The 21079-nt window shown below is 50.0% G+C and overlaps 7 protein-coding genes across 7 annotated transcripts; 3 read left to right on the forward strand and 4 right to left on the reverse strand.

The window, feature by feature from the left end:
* Nucleotides 1-234: 234 nt before the first annotated feature.
* AKAW2_70380A (cytochrome b5-like heme/steroid binding domain-containing protein) lies at nucleotides 235-1016 on the reverse strand (the record flags this gene model as incomplete). Its single annotated transcript, XM_041682954.1, has 4 exons — nucleotides 235-465; nucleotides 561-798; nucleotides 900-927; nucleotides 1004-1016. The coding sequence occupies 4 exons, from the start codon at nucleotides 1014-1016 to the stop codon at nucleotides 235-237; spliced, it is 510 nt and encodes a 169-aa protein (XP_041547264.1).
* A 1325-nt stretch (nucleotides 1017-2341) lies between these two features.
* AKAW2_70381S (uncharacterized protein) lies at nucleotides 2342-4138 on the forward strand (the record flags this gene model as incomplete). Its single annotated transcript, XM_041682956.1, has 2 exons — nucleotides 2342-2508; nucleotides 2575-4138. 2 exons carry the CDS (start codon nucleotides 2342-2344, stop codon nucleotides 4136-4138), a joined length of 1731 nt encoding a protein of 576 aa, XP_041547265.1.
* Nucleotides 4139-4633: 495 nt separating this feature from the next.
* TMA7 (translation machinery-associated protein 7) lies at nucleotides 4634-4972 on the reverse strand (the record flags this gene model as incomplete). Its single annotated transcript, XM_041682957.1, has 3 exons — nucleotides 4634-4728; nucleotides 4794-4883; nucleotides 4951-4972. 3 exons carry the CDS (start codon nucleotides 4970-4972, stop codon nucleotides 4634-4636), a joined length of 207 nt encoding a protein of 68 aa, XP_041547266.1.
* Nucleotides 4973-5552: 580 nt separating this feature from the next.
* On the forward strand, nucleotides 5553-8080 carry PRP4 (putative serine/threonine protein kinase (Prp4); the record flags this gene model as incomplete). The annotated part of the gene is made up of 3 exons (XM_041682958.1): nucleotides 5553-6271; nucleotides 6317-6537; nucleotides 6606-8080. The coding sequence occupies 3 exons, from the start codon at nucleotides 5553-5555 to the stop codon at nucleotides 8078-8080; spliced, it is 2415 nt and encodes an 804-aa protein (XP_041547267.1).
* A 7051-nt stretch (nucleotides 8081-15131) lies between these two features.
* AKAW2_70384S (serine/threonine-protein kinase) lies at nucleotides 15132-16479 on the forward strand (the record flags this gene model as incomplete). The annotated part of the gene is made up of 2 exons (XM_041682959.1): nucleotides 15132-15765; nucleotides 15842-16479. The coding sequence occupies 2 exons, from the start codon at nucleotides 15132-15134 to the stop codon at nucleotides 16477-16479; spliced, it is 1272 nt and encodes a 423-aa protein (XP_041547268.1).
* A 1549-nt stretch (nucleotides 16480-18028) lies between these two features.
* On the reverse strand, nucleotides 18029-19224 carry AKAW2_70385A (SDR family NAD(P)-dependent oxidoreductase; the record flags this gene model as incomplete). The annotated part of the gene is made up of 4 exons (XM_041682960.1): nucleotides 18029-18440; nucleotides 18522-18673; nucleotides 18788-18978; nucleotides 19062-19224. 4 exons carry the CDS (start codon nucleotides 19222-19224, stop codon nucleotides 18029-18031), a joined length of 918 nt encoding a protein of 305 aa, XP_041547269.1.
* A 304-nt stretch (nucleotides 19225-19528) lies between these two features.
* On the reverse strand, nucleotides 19529-20671 carry AKAW2_70386A (uncharacterized protein; the record flags this gene model as incomplete). The annotated part of the gene is made up of 2 exons (XM_041682961.1): nucleotides 19529-20293; nucleotides 20342-20671. The coding sequence occupies 2 exons, from the start codon at nucleotides 20669-20671 to the stop codon at nucleotides 19529-19531; spliced, it is 1095 nt and encodes a 364-aa protein (XP_041547270.1).
* Nucleotides 20672-21079: the final 408 nt, after the last annotated feature.

Consider the following 21079-nt stretch of genomic DNA (forward strand, 5'->3'; position numbering starts at 1 on the left):
GCTTAAGATCCCGAAATCATTGAACTGAATTGAACTGATCCTCATTCAGCATGACTAAAATACCAACGCTTTTAGAATAAGATATGAATCGCTCATACCGAACTCGATGATAATATCCTTGGTCCCTTGAAACCATCTCCAAACGTACATCTATCTAGCCCTCTCCGCCCAACTCAACCCACAATCCCAGCCCATGAGACCCATCCCACCATATAACAAATAAAGAATATCTGATCAAGCATTCTTAGCCTCCGGATCCCCCTCAGCCACCAACTTCCCAACAACCAAATACTTCTCAGAGAAGCGCTCCTCCCACGACTGCAGATTCTCCAACTGCTCGTTATCCAGATCCTTCAGATCATCCAACGGACCCTTCAGATCCTTGGTGAGCATTTCCTCGTCGAAGCTCTGGCATGCCAGACCGCGGGATGCATCGCGACCGGCGAAGTTCTCGTAGGGACCGCCCTGCACGTTTCATAGGTTATTATTAGTCGCTCTATTCTTTCTTTTGTTCTTCCTTCAAATGAGAGGAATGGGGTTTAGGGGAGGTGTGTATGTACCGGTCCGTAAAAGTTCTTGCCGGGAGTCACGTCGAAGACACGACCACGGACAGCGAGGTAGACGGGTGCATCATTCTCGCCGTTGAAAGGGAGGAGAGTGGTTGGGGTGAAGGTGCGGAAGACGACGGGGGGAGGACCCTTGGGGAGGCTGACGGGGGCTTTGGGACGGAGTTGGAGGTAGACGAGGATGACGAAGAGGGAGAGGAGGATGAGGTTGATGGGCGTGGCGATTGTCATGCTGGATTGTTGTTTATTTGTTAGTGAGGGTTCCTTGGGGGAGAGTAGAGTAGAGGAGAGGTTGATATGTTGGTGGTGGGTGGAGGATAGTAAGCAACTGACACTTCGGCGGGCTGCGGGACAGCTTCGTCTAGAGGGATGGGGTTAGTTACTTTGTTTGATTGTTATTGTTGGTTTAGGGGATGATGTTAGATTTAGGGATTTACCTGGGGTAGACATGGTGAGTTGAGTGAGAGGAGATTTGTGGTATAGGTTGTGTGTCAACGTTAGGTGAGGGGGATAGAGAAAGTGATGGAATGAAGATGATGATGATGATGCTGGAGTTGGAGAGCCGCGGAACTTGCGATCATGACGAAGTTGAGAAGAGCCAATCAATGAAGGCGGATTGAGTGCGGAGAACAGGGCCGATTACGGTACTGATACGGTACGGGCACGGGTTATCGGCACGTGATAGTATGCATGTGCATGCCTGATGGGTCAGGCAGGAAAGAATCTCTTTGAGTGTTTGTTTACTCCGTTACTAAGTAGTTACTAACTAGTTGTTACTGGATAATCTTTGCTCGGACGATTAACCCAAAGAATCTTAAGGCAGAGAAGATCAACTGATCGGACCATTCCTGGGAGACCGTTTGAGAGTCTGTGCGACGGAGATTGCTGTTATACTAAATTATACTAATTTTGGGATGCTCCTCTAATTGCGATGGAGCGTTGGGCTGCTCTCGACCATGGGGGCAGTTAAAATTAGAATTGAAGGACCATCTTCGACTAACCGACTGACTCTGAAACAGGATCCTCCCGGCTGCATCCAAGTAGTGCTGGTGCTGGTGCTGGTGCTGGTGCTGCTGTCAGTTGCTTCTCCGTGCTCCATTCATTTCTCATTCATTAATTTTCATCCCTTCTTTACTAACTACTACCATTACTTACTCTTTTCTCCGCTTCTCGCACGCAGGCAAACCGGTTTGCTTTCAAAGAGAGAACCACCTTGATCAGCTGTGTTTCCTTTCTTTCTTTTTCTTTCTTTCTCCATTCTTTCCCCTCGCTTTTGCATCTGCGTGCGTTTTTAATTCATTTTTTCTTTCTTTCAAAGCCAATTGTCTGGTCTTATCTGTAGTATAACACCAGCTTTAGCCCTTTAATTAATTGTTCACTCGCTCTTCTCCACTAGTTCCCCTCCCTCTTCGTCTTCTCTTTCTCTCTCCCTCTCCCCTCCCCTTCGTTCTGCTGTGCTCCAATTCAGCTCTATTCCCTGACGTGCAGGCATGTCAGCTGCATGAAACCCACCTCGATTCGCCATAGCATAACTATATTGCTTTTTTCTTCTTCTATGTTAATCAGCGACCGTTTTGTGTCACTCCTTGCTTAGCCATTCCACCACGATCTAGAAATACTTTAAAGGTATGCGTTGAGATACGGGTCACATTCCGGACCTTTCGACTCTCGTTCTAGCCTCGCGGGGTCTGATACTTATTTGTTGAATCAGTTTAACCACCGATCTTCCATCATTTTTCCACCCAATTTTATAACCCAAGAGTCCAACCGGCAACATGTGGGGGAAAATGTCTTTCCATCGTTCGCGGAAGCCCGTGATCGGGAAGCCTACACTGATCGACAAGACCCTAGATGATAGTGTCTACCGGTCTCTGTCCCCCGCTCCGGGCAACCAGAGCAGTGACACACTGGCCCATCCCAAGTCTCGTCCCGCAATTGCCCGGTAAGTCGTTTCATCCTTCTCTCCTGACTGTAATCAAAAGTAGCTGTGTTCTCTAATACGTTCTAGCAACCCTACGGACTCGCTCCTTCCTGCGCAGCGCCCCGACACGGGTCGACGGGTCGCGTCCACCTCCCATGCCCTGGACATTGCAACTGGTGACCAGACTCACCAGCGTTCCGCTAGCCTATCACATAATTATCTCCTAAACCCAGCTACCTTCACTCACGACCTATATCGACCCGAAAGTGCAAGCATTTCGCCCCCGGATTCCCCCATCTCCTTCGGTCGCCCACCGGCGAGTCGCGACAGCTCGCGTGTGTCACCCATAGAGGACGACTTCACACTCGATTCGAGCGCCGGATCCATGGAGAACAAGGAGAACACTAGATTTGCTAGCCATTTGCCCGTCTTGCGCAAGCGCGCCAACTCGCAGGCAGACCGGCTACAAACGCCCAAGTCCTCAAGAAGCCAGACATCCAGATGGGACGACTTATCTGGCGAGCTGACGCCCAGCGACTTCAGCAGGTCTGGCCAGACAACTCCCGGCAGCGTTTCGTTTCGCACCGAAATCTCGGCAAAGCCTACCTCATCCCATAGCTCGAATATCTTTGGCTGGAGCAAGGATCATCTGAATTCAAAAAGGAAACTATCGGAGCCACGCACCCGGCTGTCCAAAACTGAGAACACGCTCCCACCTGGCGTGCGCGAGCCCTGGAAGGGTCCTAGTGGACGAGCTCCGATAATAGCCCCCATCCAGGAAAAGCCGAGGGCTAGATCACCATCACGTGTGAACATGTCCCGGAGCAACGATCGACTAAGAGAAGCGCACAGTACGACACCCGATTATGCCACTTGCGGGTTTGTTCCGACTGTTGTGACCACCATTACGGCTGGCGATTCCAAGCCAAAGGCGTCGGAGAGGGTTAAGCACACAACTAGCAGGGATAATCTCCGAGCACGAACCCCGGAGGAACCGGCTCCGAGCATTGTCAGCAGTGCTGAGCCGCCCCGTGTTGATTTCCCCGCACCAGATGACTGGGAGTCATCGTTGGCTGATTTGAAGTTGACAACTGATGACGCGGCCGAACAACCTGCAAGCCGCTTCAGCGCTACTACATATGAACCTACAGAAACCGCCAGCTCCGTTGGAAGTGCACGCGGTAGCATAGATGCCGCATCTCAGTCCACTGAACACGTACCATCAATCATGTCTCGGAAACGACCTGTACCTAGTAACGTTGCGCCAGCAAAAAAGCCCACCAGAAAGCCCACGCCGGCGCAGGCCGCTGAAGCCGAACCGCCCAAGGATCAGTTACAACTTACACCAGAAGAACAGATCCAGAACCGCATCCAGACGTTGGAGGCTCGCAGAGACACCCTGACGCGCCGGAGAGCGAACGTCGAAACAATCATCTATGATTTGACTCAAGTGATCCAGCCGAGCTCCGTTGCCTACGACATGGCAGCCAGGGACGAGGTGAAGCGGACGGTGGCCAGCCTTGAAACAGAACTTGCGGAGATCAAGCGGGAAGAGCACGAAATCGGTCTGAAGCTGTTCAGGGCTTGGAAAAAGCGCGACGATCTTGGGTATGGTGGGGGTAGCTTGTGGGTCAAACGAGTGACTAGTTGAAGAGCATCGGCTGTGGCCGTTGGCTTTCTTTTCTGGGTATTTTTCAGGATTCCCTTCCCTTCCCTTGAATCCTCTATCATTGTCATTTTGTTTATTTCCTTTTTCACCATCCTTTGGTCAGATTTTCCTGCTGCTGGATATTGGCCGAGGCGTGTCTTTGAGCGTTGCGAATACCCTTGGGCAGCATACAGCGGATTTATGTTTACTTCTTCCTAACGATGCCAGTGGGCTATCTTCTTACTGTGCCGTGCGCAATGATACCCTTTCCGCTTGTTGGGGCTCCTAATCATGAAGCTGATCCTGGTGATTGACGGTATGGATATTTCTGGTGGATAGCAGAAGGTGCATTCTTGTATGAAATGAAAAAGGTGTTAAAGAAAAGTGGTTGCTCATGGTATTAGTGCTCAATGCATATGCAAATACTCCACACCGAGTTGTGGGTCGTAGCTCGTTGTATCTCGTGAGGACATATAGAACCTCAAGCCCACAGTCCGACTATTTCTTTCCAGACTTCTTGATGCCCTGGTTACCAGTGTTCAGGGGGCCCTTGCCCTTGGCCTTCTCCATAAGTTCCTTCTTGGCCTTCTCCTCTGCAGATGCCCAATATGATTAGCAAAAGTGACTGCCACGAATGTGCATGCAATGGGATACATACCAGCTCTCTTCTTGGCCTGGAAGGCGAGGTCATCCTCGTCCAGCTCCTTCTTGTCCTTCTTGGCGGACTTGAGAGGCTTGACCTTGCCACCTGTGCAGAAAGCGGATCAGTATGAGGCTATGTAAGGTGAGCTTCTGAATAAGTGGCGGCATCCTACCTTCTCTGCTTTGACCACCCATTGTGTCGTAGGATAAAAGTGTAGTGAGCGTGGAGGAAGAGGATGTGAAGTGGCGCTTGCTGCGAGTCTTGGAGGAGGGGAAGAATCGCGGCGTCGCAAAAAATCGGCTGCTTATCAGCGATTGTCCCGCGGGGAGCCACTAGTCTACTTTCCGCTTAGCCGCAAAATCTTCGGCGGCCGCCCCTCACCGCCCGGGCATCTCCCCATCTCAACTTTGGCTTCTCTCGCACCTCATATCGCAGCCAAGTTTCCATCCATCCAGACTTTCCATCCTTCATCCCATCTATCTGGTTCTGTCGGTCTACTTTTTGAAATACAAAAGGATCTGAGGGAACCTCAAACAAAATCACACATCATAACACTGTCTCATGCTTTCTTGAGACGGTAGTCAAGGGCAAGGGCCGTGGCATTCTCAGCCGGTTGGACTTTCTCAATACACTCCTCCCAAATAACGCTTCGTCGGAAACGTTCTTGCTAACCGGGACTTACTTCTTTTGTCTCTGAAGCTGCTCGAAGAGCCAGCCCATACCTTTTTTAGTTCATCTTCAGGATTCCCTGAGTGAGCCTGGTATTATACCACCATGGCATCCCGCAGGTCGAGGTCTCCATCGACCCCTTCAGAGGGTGAGATCATCGAATCAGGTTCAGAGACGAAGGCAACTACGTCGAAACTTCCTCTTAATGGCAGCATCGTTGACCGTCCCACCAGAGCTAGTCCTGCATCCGTGACGCGGAGCAGATCACCACGCCACCGGAGATCGAGGACCAGGACCAGGTCGACCTCGCGTACGCGGTCCCGTTCTCCCTACCGCGATTACAGAGGCTACAAGCGGCGCCGGGACGATGACTATGATGATTATGACCATGACGACCGGCGATACCGACACGAACCACCCCGACGCGTCGGATCCCGATACGATGACAGCCGGTACTACGGACGAGGTCAGCCCGACCGACGCGCACGGCCTTCCTATTATGACTACGACCGTGAAGAGCACTACGGCGATGGCCTTCGATATAGCGACGAATCTGATCGCCGCAGAGAGAAACGCGCGCGCACGCGGAGCCGGTCGCCGTACCGCGAAGTTCGCAAGCCTAAGCAGTATTCCGGGGATGAGTGGGAGTCTCCGAGAGATGAGAGTACTGCCTCTCGAAATCGCAGGAGGGGGGCTTCTATTGAACAGTCAGTGAGCGAGCGAGGGAACACTCCAGTCGTCGCTCAAGGTATTAAGCAAGATGCTGAAACTCAGAAACCTCAGGTGCAGCAAGCTTCTGCCACCTTACATGCCCATGTTGATAGGTAGGTTTTCCCAGTCGGTAGATGGTATTAAGCTAATGTTTTTAGTGTGAATGGGGCGTCCGAAAATCACGACGAACAACCCCCAGCCGAACCCCTTGACGAAGCAGCCCAGTTAGAGGCCCGTCGCAAACGACGTGAAGCAATCCGGGCTAAATACCGCGGCCAAGCTACCCCGATGCGTTTGCAGGCACTTCACATCGGTGAAAGTAGTAGAGATTCATCCACTCCAGGTGCTGATACTGCCGCATCAGGCAGTGCTGTTTCTGGTAAGTTTCTGACCGCTAGATCGTGTCGAAGTGAGTGAATTTGTAGCTAACAGCGTATTTGTCTACAGAAGCAGCACCGTTGTCAGCACCTGAGACACCTGCTGATAGTCCAGGGGAGTTGTTCTCTGACTTCAAAGTAGGCAAAGATGCTGATTTAATGAACGGCGCACCGGTAAACGGTGTGGACAAAGATGGTCCGTCTGCAGCAGACTACGACCCTACCTTGGACATGAAAGCGGAGAGGGAGAGGCATGATAGTCGTGGTACTAATGAGGAGTTGTCTGCGGCGTCTTATGACGAGACGCAAACCTCCCGACAGGACATCCTGCTCCCCGACGCTGTTCAACCCCCGCCTCAGCCCAAAGCGAAGGATCCTTATGACATGTTCGCAGAGGATGATGACGATGATATGTTCGCTGAAGACACGCAGGAGACTACGCAGCCAACGCATGCATCGGCTAAGTCGGCAGTCCCGCAGCCCAAAGAGCTCGACATCAGTATGATGGACAACTGGGACGACCCGGAAGGATATTACAATGTCCGGCTGGGTGAGTTGATTAACGGGCGATACCATGTGCAGCAGAATCTAGGCAAAGGCATGTTCTCGTCGGTCGTACGCGCCACGGACTCCAAGACTGGTGGCTTGGTTGCCATCAAGATCATCCGCCAGAATGACACGATGAAGAAGGCGGGCATGAAGGAAATCGGCATCCTGGAGCAGCTCCACGAGGCCGATCCGGAGGACAAGAAGCATCTTATCAAGTTTGAGCGGTACTTTGACCACAAGGGACATCTGTGCATGGTGTTTGAGAACCTGAGCATGAACCTACGGGAGGTCTTGAAGAAATTCGGCCGCGACGTTGGTTTGAACCTGCGAGCCATCCGGGCGTATGCCCAGCAGATATTCCTGGGACTCAGCTTGATGCGGAAGTGCAACATTCTCCATGCGGACCTCAAGCCCGACAACCTGTTGGTCAACGAGCAACGCAACATCCTCAAAGTGTGCGACCTGGGATCGGCATCCCCGGCGACGGAGAACGAGATCACACCGTATCTCGTGAGTCGATTCTATCGGGCGCCCGAGATTATTTTGGGAATCCCGTACGACCACGCTATTGATGTGTGGTCGATCGGCTGCACGTTGTTCGAGCTGTACACGGGCAAGATCCTGTTTACGGGGCGCAACAACAACCAGATGCTACGATCTATCATGGAATGCCGTGGCAAATATCCGCCGAAGCTGCTGCGGCGAGGGTCGCTGACGCCGATGCACTTCGATGACATGCTTAACTTCTTGAGCATGGAAGAGGATAAGATCACCGGGCGACCAGTCACGCGGGTGCTGGACTTCAAGAAGCCGACGCGGGACTTGAAGACCCGGCTAATGGGAGGCAAGGAGACACGAGGCATGACAGACAGTGAGGCAAAAGAGCTGGCCCAATTTGTGGATCTACTGGACCGATGCTTGAACCTCAATCCGGAGAAGCGGTGCACGCCGACAGAGGCGTTGAAACATCCGTTTCTGTCTCGGCCCAAGGCGTAATCACTTTCCTTCTTTTTTTTCTTATCTGGAGTATACTTTTTTGAGATGATTGCGGGCCCCATCCGTTGTACATATTATGTCATAGTAGTACTTTTTTCAGCTCTCAATTGAGAATATATCCACCGAAGATCTGTTGCCACTGATGATACCAGAGTCCCAAGTAAGTAAGAGTATGACAAGATGACTCGCCAGTAAACAAAGGGCGAGGATCGCATCCGATCATCATCCATAACCACACTGAGTATGGCGGATGAATTGGGATGTTGGATCCGGGGCACGCCCAGTGAGTGGCAAACCAAGCTACGGAGTACGTACTAGTAGAACTACGCCCCATGGATCCATCCATGATCCGTGATCCCGGCGGGAGGCAAACCCGGACGACTCCTCGACGCGTGCCACCCCAGAAGCCTAGTAGTCTAATAGTAACCGCGGGTCGCAGCACTTTCTAGAACGTCTTCAAATTGATGAATCATTCGATGATGATGATGATAATGAATGAGGCTCAGCTGCGCTACTTGCCGCGTACTCCACAACGTCCAGGCAGCCACCTAGTAGTCTACTTACCCACTGGCTTCGTTCAGCTGAGGGTTAACGGTTTAGATGGTTCCATGGGACGGAACTTGTTGATTGATTGATTGATTGACTGATCGATTGATTGATCGGTTGATGATTGACTAACAGACGGGATGAGATCCCGGTCCACTTATGTTACTTTGTACTTACTTGACATGGTAAATCCGATGAGGTGCCGCTTTGTTTTCCCCGCGCCTCTCAGCTACTGTTTAGTATACTGTGGGTAAGTTATTGTCAAGGGGGGGGTGGAGGAAGTATACTGTAGTATATGGTGATGATTAATATTTGTTAACTTAATTACTTCGTAAGCGGAAGAATATGGTAAAGTAATGGAATTAGGGGATATGGGATCATTAGTTGTAGGGAAGTAAGTACTCCGTAGATTGATACTCTATACGGTACTACTTTTGCTTTTTATTTTTTACTTTTGCTTTTGCTGCTTATGAGACTATAATGGCGGTAGGTGAAATCGGAGAATTAATGAGGTCATTTATTGGTTTCAGTTTCAGTTTGTTTATCTATCGGGGTTTCTACTTACAGTATGGTGATGGATGTGATGTGATATGTGAATACTATTATATACCGATGTTCTGTCCTAGTAGTAATAGATGTATCTGGTTGGTCTTTGGATGGGTCAGAAGTAGTATATTATTCTTATTACTTAGTTGGTATCTCATGGGGAGGTGCTTTGTAGATATGGAGATATATTGTGTTGTGTTTGTTCGGGATATCTACATATTTATTTATTTACGCAAGAGTATATGAATGTTTGCTTTTACTGAAGGTTATAACACCTTATAGTTTATAGTATAGAAAACCATACCGTTGAACAAGATTGTGATAGCTAGATATTAGCAAAGAAAACAAGGCAAATATGCATATCTGCACATCCGCATCACAGTACATACGTACATAGAATACATGTTCTATGTACCCTTAAGTATGGATGGAGTACAAAAGAAAAAAAAAAGTAAACCTACTCATCACACAGCAAGCATAGTGATGGAGTTACTCCATATTCTAATGTACTAAGGTACAGCATGCAAGCAGGAATAAAAGAAACTAAGTTTACTTGCTTGCTTACCTGCTTACATAGCCACTTTTCATGCCATGCTATGCCATGCCATGCCTGTACATGAACTTCATCATCACAGCCTACTGTGTATCCACATAGTTACCTGTTAAGCGCTGTGATGCTCCGTAAAACGTAGGTTCGAGTCCGAATAAATCGTGGTTTCAACCGCTGATCGTAAATTCAGGGCTCAACTTACCTACAGTACCTAGACTACTCTTTACGTAGTTATAAAAAGCAATTATACTAAGAAATTATTACTCCGTAATTATGGAGAGTCTTTAGTACATGTCTCAAAAGATAGCAGGGGTCTGTCTGTCTGTCTGTTGAGCGGGTAAGTAAGGCGAAGGTAGTTACTTTGGGAATTCTCCGTGGGAGGGCTGGTAGCTTGGGCTGTTATCATTGTGTGTGTGATTACAATTAGAACTACTACTATGAGCCAAGTGTACTCTGTACTAGATAGTTCTTTTCTTTTATTATCCGGTGTGTCTGTCTCTACTACACAATGTCTTTGGCTGATACTATAATTTAATTGAGAAACGGGGCTGTGGATCGGAACTGCTTTATATAGACGAAGGTGCATGACCCTGCAAGCCTTGCAATCACAGTAATATAGTATAAGACTAGGAGTAGTAGGCAGGCAGCCTACCAGGCCAAAGAATGAAGCAACAACAACGCCCCGGGCAAACCGCAAACAAACCGGGCTAATTCTTTTTATTGCTCATGGTCTGTGCAGGACCTACCAGATCAAGAATAGTTCGAAATGTGGACTGGAATGGATGCGGGCAAAAAAAGAAAGCATGGACTAATTGAGCCAATTATCATTGGAGTCTGCTGCCCGAGAGATCCCCACCGCCAAGGCTTCGGACAGCAAACGTGGCAGCAAAGCAGCCAATCATCAAGCGCCATGGCTGTCATTCGGGAATTCTCGAAGCGGACGAACTGAGCTGTCATTGGCCCCGGCGTCATTGCCTCACTTTATTGAGTTCGGTTGCAACTTTGACCTACGACTAGGAAGTCTAGTTTAGCATGGATTGGCATTAACACATCCCATCTTGCTTGCCTGCTTGCCTGCTTGCTGGTCAGTCAGTCAGTAAGTCAGTAAGTATAGTTCGGAGGGGGTCGGGTTGATTCAGAAGGCGTCTGCTTGCTGAACTTTACACTTTAGTTTTGGCAATAGTTCGTTCATGTGTTGGATGAATGTCCTCGCTGCTAGCCAACGGGTTGACGATGCTTCAAAAAGACGGTGAGATCTAAACCAGATGTTCTTCTTTTTGGGTGGAAAGAAAGAAGTTGGTGGCCGGAGAAAAAGCAGAATCTGGCAACTGTCGCACCGTTGTTGTCTGGCAAGGCGATGAGTTAGTAACTAGACTACTAAACAGTAGACTAGACTACTACTCCGTACTGACTATGGAGTCAAGTCAAGTCAAGTCAAAGTCAGTCAGGCTGCCCGTCATTCACAACACGCAGCGGGAAGTTGAATGGTGCCCCATCCAGCCATCTCCGTTTGGCTCGACCGTTTCGTATAGAACATCCAATTCGTTTCGTCCTGCAATCCTCCCCTTCGTTGCCCCCTCCTCGTTTAGTCATGCTGTTGTACCCGCTTGTGGTCCATAAGCCTAGAACTCCATGGTCGGATTAACAATCGTTGACCTCTTTTGCTCAAAACTTTGTCCCAGCATCACTCATCTCCCAGTAACCAACTGTAGGAGAGGAGAGATGTTGCTGGTGGAGTCATGAGCTGGCAGTACAGAGAACAGCCTATACAGCCAACCTTCTACTCCGTAGAGACTACTCGCTTTTACCGTCCGAACGCCCGGTGAGATTGCAAGAACCACTGTTGATCGGGGAGGTGATTTCAACGTTTCACCACACTGACGATCCAGCACGTATATCGTTGTGACGCAAGTTACGGAGTAAATCGATAGTAGATAGATAGATAGCTAACCGTCAGAGATGGAGATGGATCGTGCCCTGTCAACAAAAATCATAATCATCTTAATAATAATAATAACCGCCCTGGGAAGTTTCAACTAATTTTCCATCTTCCCGCCCTGCATCTCTTGAGTCTGAGAGTTTAGAACTTCAGACACGGACAGTATAGTAAATGTGGGGCAAAGGAACCTCCTCCCCCTTCCCCATCCGGGTCCCTTTCAGCCAGTCATCCATCTTGCCAGCCTCATTCCTACCACACAGCCGCCCAGGCAATGGCAACGACGGGGCATCCGGGCGCTGATACAATCAACCAACAGACCCAGTGGGAATATAGGCGGGCGCGTGTGTATGTGTGTGGCCATGAGCTCATTTGTGCGTTCCCCCCCTCTTCCACCACCACCACCACCTTCCTCCCCAAAAAGAGGCTGGACCTACTAGTAATAATGCCGCCCACCTCTCCATGGCAGGCAATCCTTCCAGCACTTCCATCCCAGTTCATCTGACTGAACTCCATTCTTCAAACCAATCATACCCACGGGGAGGCGGATTTATCTTCCCTGGGCGTTACCGCATTCAGCCAATGACGAGGGGATGTGCTCGGGCCAGCCTGGAACAGCATTGGCATTGGAAAAAGTGTGAGTGGAGCCAATCTGCACCCGAATGACCTGTCACAACTCGCCCTCCTACACTCACACCGCCTCCTGGAACAAACATTACCTAGCACTGTGTGCTGGAGGCAGCAAATCACCGCCCTTCAGTTGCGGTCTGTTCTGCGTTGCCTTCTCAGGTTTCCATTCCAACTTTCTCTGATCGTCGATCTTTGGGGATAGACCTTTCTTTTTTTGTTTTTTTGCTTTTTGCCTGGTCGGGGACCGGACACTAAAACCGTACAGCCACGACGGCGGCGGCATTGGCCGTCTGCTCATCGGGTCTGCGCGGAGCTCTTCCCATTCATTGAGTCTCACTCCATTTGAGAATTATTGTCTATTATTATTATCATGTAGGCTGTACTGTAGGGATGGATGGATAGATTTCAGGCCACTACTACTATACTACACCCTCTGTATACTGTAGGGTCAGGTCCAGGCATCCAAGCTTAGAGCCTTGTGACCCTCCTAACTAACTAGACTGAAAGGGGGTGTGCGGTGCTGCCAGAGTTTCGGTTTCCCTCCACGCACTCGTGCCCATTTGGCCCTCCTTTCCCTTTCCACTCCCCCCCCCTCCATAGCACAGTATCTAGTCAACAGATCCACCCGACTAGTAAGGGGAGGTGTCTCTTTTCTCGCCTTGCCAGATCGTGGACAATCCCCCCCCTTAACTAGAGATAGTCTGTCAACTCAGTCAGTCACAGTGTTTGTGTGGAGAGAATCCAGCAATCGCGTGGTATCTAATCTACTACTTTGGTTATGGCAAGAAACAAAGCTGGTTAGTCAGGACCCAGTGGATACTAATGATGTCGATTCATGGATCCTCCTAGGCTTCCTCTCCTCAGCTTACGCCGCGGGTGCGTGCTAGTTAGTTATTCTTGGTTTCGTTTCTCGCCGCCTGGATCTCGCGGTCGCGGCCTTGTCGGTCAGTGTCTCTAGTGGGGGAGAGGGAAAGGCAGTTTGGTTTGGTTCCGTCTTTGCTCATCCACACTGGCACACACACACACACACACACTCACATACGCCTTTCCTATTTGTAGCTGGACCCTAAACTAGTCTAAGCATCATACATGTTAGCTTGGGTTGGTTGGGTGGAGTTGGCCAACTCCACCCAGCTGGATGCATGCCCCCGACCAATCCGGTGGCGAGGTTTGGGTTTCTGGTCTGCAGGCTGAAGATGTAACGGGGGAGTTACATAGTGAGTTTTAGGGGGCATGGATGGATGGACGGTGGATGGTGGATGGTGTAAGAGAGAGAAGGGGGGTCGGTCGGTCGGTCGGTCACCTGGGTGTAATAAGTTCTGAATGGTCGGCCAGCTTTTTCGAGATGATGATTCGTGGGCTGCAGCCTCTGAGGTAATGGAGACTTTCAGTAAGTTCCAGTTCAGTTCTTGCTCATGGAGATGAGAATGGAGTGAGTGAGAGTGGCTCTGGCCACGAGTGGTCCCAGGCTTAGTGGCAGTTGGGGAGGAAGGATTATTATTCGTGTTATGGATGGGTGATGATGCTGCTGCTGCTGCTGCTGATGATGATGATTAGGTGTTACTATTATGAGTTTTATTAGGGAGGATAATTATTATTTCATCGAATTTAATTATTAGGTGTTATTATTTTCGGATTTTCTGTTAAGGGAATAATAATAATTTTATTATTTTACTTTCGACTTATTTTAATTTCTTCTGGTGGTGGTGGTGTTGTTTTTTTTTCTGGGTCCCTGGGGATTTTCTGGGTCCCTATTTTTCGCCATTTCCTGCTGAGAATGGATGGATCTGGCTGGCTCCCTCATTCTGACTCTCTGGACTGAGAGTCTCTTTCTCTCTTATCGCCGCCCCGTCCATCATCGCCATATTAATCTTATTTTTACTTATTTTTACCTGGCCTTCCGCGCTCCGTCTTAATCCCTATACTTCCACCTCTCTTCTTCCTCTCTGTCTCTTCCTATTCCGTCCTCGTCCTCTCTGGCGTGTTTAATCGTTTTTCCTCTTTCCGACAAGTTCCCGTCAACTCATTGATCTTCGTCTTGCATTTTTGTTGCTTTTCTTCTTTCTTCGGCTTCTCTTCCTCTTCTTCGTGATATAGTTTCTGGGACTTGTTTTGCATATATATCATTTGCCCCCCCCTTATCCTTCACTGCACGTCCCCCTTTTATACCCTCCACCCCCCTTCCCTTCCCTTTCCCTCTTCCCCCCCACGGCCATATTAACTATCCGCTGGCCCCCATCTGACTGCTTCCCTGGAACTGCATCCATCCCTGGCTGTGCAACTTCCCTGGACTACTTGCTCCCCAATAAGCCAAAAATAATACCACCACCAACTGCCACTGCCACTCCCGCTACTACTCATCTTCAACCACCACAACAACTACTACTACTACCATCACCATCCTACCCACGGCCTTCCGTTGGACATTCCCTAGGATTTGATTGCTTATCCAAGTTGATCAACTGCATTCCTTCAATGGCTCCTTGAACAAGTGAAAAAAAAAAAATTCTCTATTAAGGAAAGACTGGCGACTCTCCTTTGGTGCTCTTCTCTCTCACTCCCGGTTATCCCGTACTTTGCTCACTGGTTTGGATGACTACCTGAAACCCGCCACCGGATTTTGGACCCCCAGGATTTATATCAACAAACCACCCCTTACAGCCGTTGAGACAAGAAACTACCATTTACCTCCCCCTCCTTCCCTCTCCTTTCCCCCCTCCCTTCCAATACTATACTCTTCTTCAGGGAAAGACTCAAGTGCCGGTGCGTGCTTCGAGTCTTACTTGCCTGTCACCAATTCACCAAAGCAAGAAAAAAGCCCATTCCAAAACCTACCTTCCCTCATGCTCATGCTACCCCCTTCTCCCCTGTACGGCATGTATCCCCCCATGCCCCCCACTCCGCCTCCTTCTCCGCCCATCTCCCGTTGCTATGCTCCGGAAGACCGTCTAGGATTTCTCTTGGCCAACCGTCTGGAACTCACCAGCATCCTGGGCGTCGGTGCCTATGGAGTGGTGTACACGGCCGTCGACATTCATACCAATGTTCTGTATGCTGTCAAGGCCCTCAACAAGACCGGGCTGGATCCCCGGCAGCTCAAGTTCCAGCAGCGGGAAATCAAGCTCCACCATCTGGCCAGCCAACATCCCAATGTGGTATCCCTGGTTCGCATTATGGATTCCGTCGATTGCACCTATGTGGTGATTGAGTTCTGTCCCGAGGGCGATCTCTTCTCCAGTATTACTGAAAAGGGCAACTTCGTGGGCAATGACCCCTTGGTCAAGCGTGTCTTCCTTCAAATCCTGGATGCCGTCCAGTTCTGCCACTCCCTGGGAATCTACCATCGGGACCTCAAGCCGGAAAACATCTTGGTAACGGATCAGGGCTTGACGGTCAAGCTTGCTGACTTTGGCCTGGCTACTACGGACTACCTGACGTCGGATTTTGGTTGCGGATCCACTTTCTACATGTCACCAGGTGCGTGAATGCCCTTCCCTTTACCCCCACCCGAAACATTCCGATGAAACATTCACTGACGAAGATGATACCAAAGAATGCCAGCAACCAAACCCCCGTCCCATGTCGTGCTATGAGTCGGCACCCAATGATGTGTGGAGTCTAGGTGTTATCCTCGTCAACTTGACCTGCGGTCGCAACCCCTGGAAACGTGCCTCGATCGAGGACTCCACGTTCCGAGCTTATCTCAAGGATCCTTACTTCCTGAAGTCCATCCTGCCACTGTCGGATGAGATGATCTGCATCCTGAACCGCATCTTTGAGTGCGACCCCTCCAAGAGGATTACCATCCCGGAGCTTCGCCAGTTGATCCTGGAGTGCCCGCGCTTTACCATGAACCCCATGGCCCCCTGGTCTGCTAGCGGACCGGTGCCGGTTGACTACGTCAACGGTCCGGTTCCGGTGTCCGTTCCCGTGGACGCCTTCAACACCCAAACCTCCTCTGTCTCCTCTGGGTCATCGCAGTACTCCGACTTTTCGGAGTCTGCCGTCTCGGATGCTTCATCCTTCACGGAAGGCTACCCCGACCTTGACAGTGTCTCGTCGATGTCTTCCGTGGGCCTGGAGCCGGGACTGGAATGCAAAGATGACTTTATGGACCCTGTCTCTTGCGGTGGTATCCCGGAGCCGCATCTTGCCCATGCCCCTTTTACCATTCCAATTCCTGTTTGCTAAACTGGACCTCACCGTCCCACCCTAACAAGGGAAAGCAAGAAAAGAAATAAAAATAAAAAACGAAAAAAGGCCCACTTAACGCAGGTTTACGATTTACGGCAATTCTTTCGATATTACATCCCCCTGGATTTGGATCTTTACTACACCTATTCTTGGATCATCTCCGCCTTGCATTATTCCAGCGACATTGTATTATTTCCGCCGGAGGGAATCCGAGGAGATCGATTTCCTTTCTGGACATACGCCTTTTCTATTTCCCACTCTTTACACCGTTGGCTTCCATTCCTTGGAGTTTGGATATTATACCCGGATTGACATCCACTGGAGCTCAGCCGTCGGGCATAAATTGCCCTTTTGAGGAAACGGAGTTCTGTCAGCTCGCCCTGCGAGTCCGTTGGAAGGCAGAAACCGTGGCTATGTTATTATTAATTTGTCACCACATTGGGAGGATCTCTTGCGTTTCTGGTGATATACTTGTGTTTGGTGTTACTGGGTGGTGTTGCTGGCGTTTTCACCATCGGCCTTTGTCATGGAAAGAAGAAAAGAAAAATACCCCGGAGCAGAGATGAAGCATTTGCATTTTGATTGTCGAATTTTACCGCTAGGAGTTGGATGGCACACTTGGTCGCTCTTTTGGGATGATACCTTGAGTCGTTGAGGACTACTCTTCTTCTTCGTTTTCCTACTACTCTACTACTACTACTACTTCATTTTACATAATCTGTCGATAAATAGTTTTGATTTCGGACTGTCTCCCTATTAGGGGGAAGCCGCCAGGCTGATATTCAGTCTGACTGGCTGGCTGTGGTGAGAGGCTGGAATGTGTTTTCGGTGCAACCGCGTGAACCAGGGTGGAACATCCTTGGATACGATATCTGCAATAGACGAGGACTAGACGATGCTTTTTCTCTATCTCTCTCCCCTTCTGCTGGTACACTGACTTGGGCCTGATGACACGCTCTTCCAGTGAGACCCACGACGTGAAGCTGTGGTCCACTGGCGAGTCGCCGTCTGTTCCCTGCTATGCTGTAGCAGTCTAGCACAACCAGTCAATGCTGCTGATGCAACCATCAGCCGGCGCCTATTGCGAGAAAAAAAAAATGACACTGGAGTCTGGTCTGGACCCTCCCGACTACCCCCTGAAGAGAGGGGCCAGCTGTCCGACGGGGAGGCAGCCACCAGGCGGGTGAGCAGGCCTGTCTCAACCAGTCATTGTCTATATGCAGTATACTATGGTTTTTCTGAGTGTGACCTGGCTGGGCCTGGTCAGATTCTCTCGCAGCCTTACATTTCGGACCAGTGATGATTTACGACCAAACAAAAAGAAATCAATTGGCTTTGTACCATTATGGTACCATGTATGATAGATACCATCTACCAAACCACAACTGAACTATATGAATGCGACTTCTGATATCGCATTACACCACACACATACTTCTACACATCCAATAACCATCCACACATTTATAGACCAACCAATCAATAGATCCCATATAACAATATACCAAATAAACGAATAGAATGAAATGAAATAGAAAAAGAAAGATCACATATTCCTCCCCCCCGTAACCCTAATCGTCTCCCCACTCACATACGAAAACAACGGACTCGCCACCCCCAACACCGCCCTCGCCGCCTCCTCCGGACTAGCCGGCCGTCCCAGCGGAATATCAGGGTAATCACTACCTCCCTTATTCTTCTTCTTCTCATCAGGACTACTAGTAGTAGTTCCAGTCCGTCTACTATCCAACTGCTTCCCCGGAATCCCCAACGCGACCTTCGTCCCATCCGCCATGGTAATAAACGCCCCCTCCTCCTTCGCCGCAGTAAGTCGGGTCTTCACGAACCCAAATGCAATGGTATTCGCCCGGACTCCGAACGCAGGTCCCCATTCTTTCGCGATGGTCTTCGTCAGTCCCGTTATGCCTGCTTTGGCGACGGCGTAGTTGGCTTGGCCGCTGCGCCATATTACGTTAGATTGTATGTAGAAGAAGTAGGGAATGGGTTAGAAGGGGGGAGGGAAAGGGGTAGTAACGTACGCATTGCCATGCACCCCACTCGTACTACTAATATTAATCACCACGCGAGATTCCCCATCCTTCACACGGAAGTATTTTGCTGCTGCGCGGACGAGTTTGAATGGCGCTGTGGCGTGGATGTTGAGCATCGTTGTGAATTGGGTGTCTGTCATCTGTAAACTCTTCAGTATCATCATCATCATCATCACATCATGTAGTATACTACTAAGTATAGCATAGAAGATAATTGTATGGGAGGAGAGAAGGTGTGGGGGGGAGGTATATACCTTATGTATAACTCCATCCCAGGTAAACCCCGCATTATTCACAATAATGTGTATCTTCCCACCCCCAAAGTCCGCGGCCTTGGTGACAAGCTCCTCGATGTACGTGTCATTGAGGATGTCCCCCGGGACGGCGAGGGCTCTGGTATCGTTCAAGGCGTTGTTGATGGAGGTTGCGACGGCGGAGGCTTTTTCTGTTTCAATCCATTAGCATATCCCTATTTCACTCTTCTTTTTCGGTCAATGGTAAATCCTGTAACAGGAGAAGGGGATATACCTCCATCTATATCAGCTATAATCACCTTCGCTCCCTCGTTGGCGAACAACCGGGCGGTTTCGGCCCCGATGCCTTGGCCGGCGCCGGTGATGATGGCCACTTGGTTGGCTAGTAGGCCGTGGGGGTAGTTGAGGTGCGAGGTTATTTGGGTGAGGCGGTTCATGTTATGTTTGTTTCTAGTTTGAGCTGAGCTGCGGCTTGGGTGGGTGAGGTTAGAGTTCTGTGAGTGTAGTTGAGTGGAAGTAAGGTAGTGTTGGAGGTGCGGTGGGGATGGATATAAGAGGATCTACAAATGCGGAGAGTTGGATATGCCGAGGCTCAGTTTTGTCTGCCGAATGCCGCTCGGTTGGTTCCTGGACTACTTACTACTTAACTACTTACTATGTTTAGAAGGGAATACAATCACCCTACGAATGGTCGCATACTACATAACGATGTATAAAGTAATTGAAGGATTCAAGCTTAATCTACGTGCACAGATTATCCGACATCGCTCGTAAAATCGTCTCCACCATCGTATCATACCCCCCCAGCATCTGCTGGAACCATTCCACCTCCAGTCCGTCCGTCCCATTGAGCTCTCGGAGCTCGGGAGTCAGATGTCGGCTCATTTCGACTGCGTCCTTTAGTAGCCCCAATACCTCTCTGCACTGCAGGGCTCGACCTCGGATGAGGTACCGGCGGATCCGGCGCGTCTCGTCCGGGCCCATCTCGTACTCGCCGTAGGGAAGGATCATGTTGTGGTCGCCAGGAGGCGCGGATGAGAGCTCATACGAGGTCCAATACTCGAAGAGCTGGAGTGTAGTATCCAGTATGGATACTGAATACAGTAGGTTTGTGTGGTCTTTGTGACAATTGGGGCATCGGAGAAAGGTCCGACACGCGGTCAATGCAATGTTGATGCCCTGTAGGATCTGGTCCAGTCGAAGACGCATGCTCTCTGCCAGCATGGTCCGGATCTGGTTTACGTTGTATAAGAGTGTGTTGGTGCAATCACAGGGCTGTAGTGGGTTGGGGATCTGGACGGCGAGCGGACAGCCGGTGAAGCCCCGGGAGATGAACTCCTTCGGGAGGAATGGCGGCGACATGGAGGGATTGAACATTGGGGCCAGCGTCTCCCCTATTGATGGATACTCCATGGTCTGATCGGTCAGCAACGTCGTGTCAGCCAAATTCGCCCCGTGGCTATCGGGGCTTCTGGACTGACTGGCTGGGCTGGTGCTTTGCGTACTCTATAATCGTTAGAATATTGATTGTTAACGAGCACAAGGTGAACGAACCGTTGCGTCGACACCATTGTCATCATAGCTGATACGAGGCGGTTGTCCTTTGGCTACTGGTTCTGCCCATCCGTTGGCAGGTATTGTAGGCTTCTTCTCGTCTTGCAACTGCCCAAGTTTCCGCAGCGTGGCACGGTTCTTGCTCCCTTTTGGCTTCCCAGAACGATTGGCGACGCGGTATCGACAGGGCAACCCATGACGCATACAGCGGATGCAGGTGTCTTTCCCAGATAGATTACATTTCACCTTTGACTGTCGGCAATTCTCACAGGCAGCCCGGAGCTTCGGCGGATCCCCGTTGCTGACGGGGGTTTCGGATTCGGCCAGCATTTATATTGTAGGTACGGAATGTAAAGCAGGGTCGTCGTGATATCAGAGGATAACGAGGTGAGGTCGACCAAAAGGGGAGCCTCAAGCAAACGGGTGTGGCGATATTACTGGGAATACCAAGGAAAAGAGAAAGATCAAACCACTCTTCATCAGCGCATCAACCAGCGCAATCTTATATATACCAGCCGCCCTGGCATGCAGGGCTCGTATCGGGATTCATGAACCGACGGCAAGCGCAGATGAAGTCAGCCGTTGTGAAACCCTAAGATTTCATCTGATCCACCTCGCATGGGAGCCGTGTCCAGTCCTCCAACTGGCAGATTCTTCAGCAATAGTCCAACTGACCTCCATCTTACTTGTCAGAAATGGCAAATGCCAGATTGCTTGGCTACCAGCCCAACTGCCTCT

The sequence above is a fragment of the Aspergillus luchuensis genome, chromosome 7, assembly GCF_016861625.1.
Source record: "Aspergillus luchuensis IFO 4308 DNA, chromosome 7, nearly complete sequence".
In the NCBI taxonomy this organism is placed as follows: domain Eukaryota; kingdom Fungi; phylum Ascomycota; class Eurotiomycetes; order Eurotiales; family Aspergillaceae; genus Aspergillus; species Aspergillus luchuensis.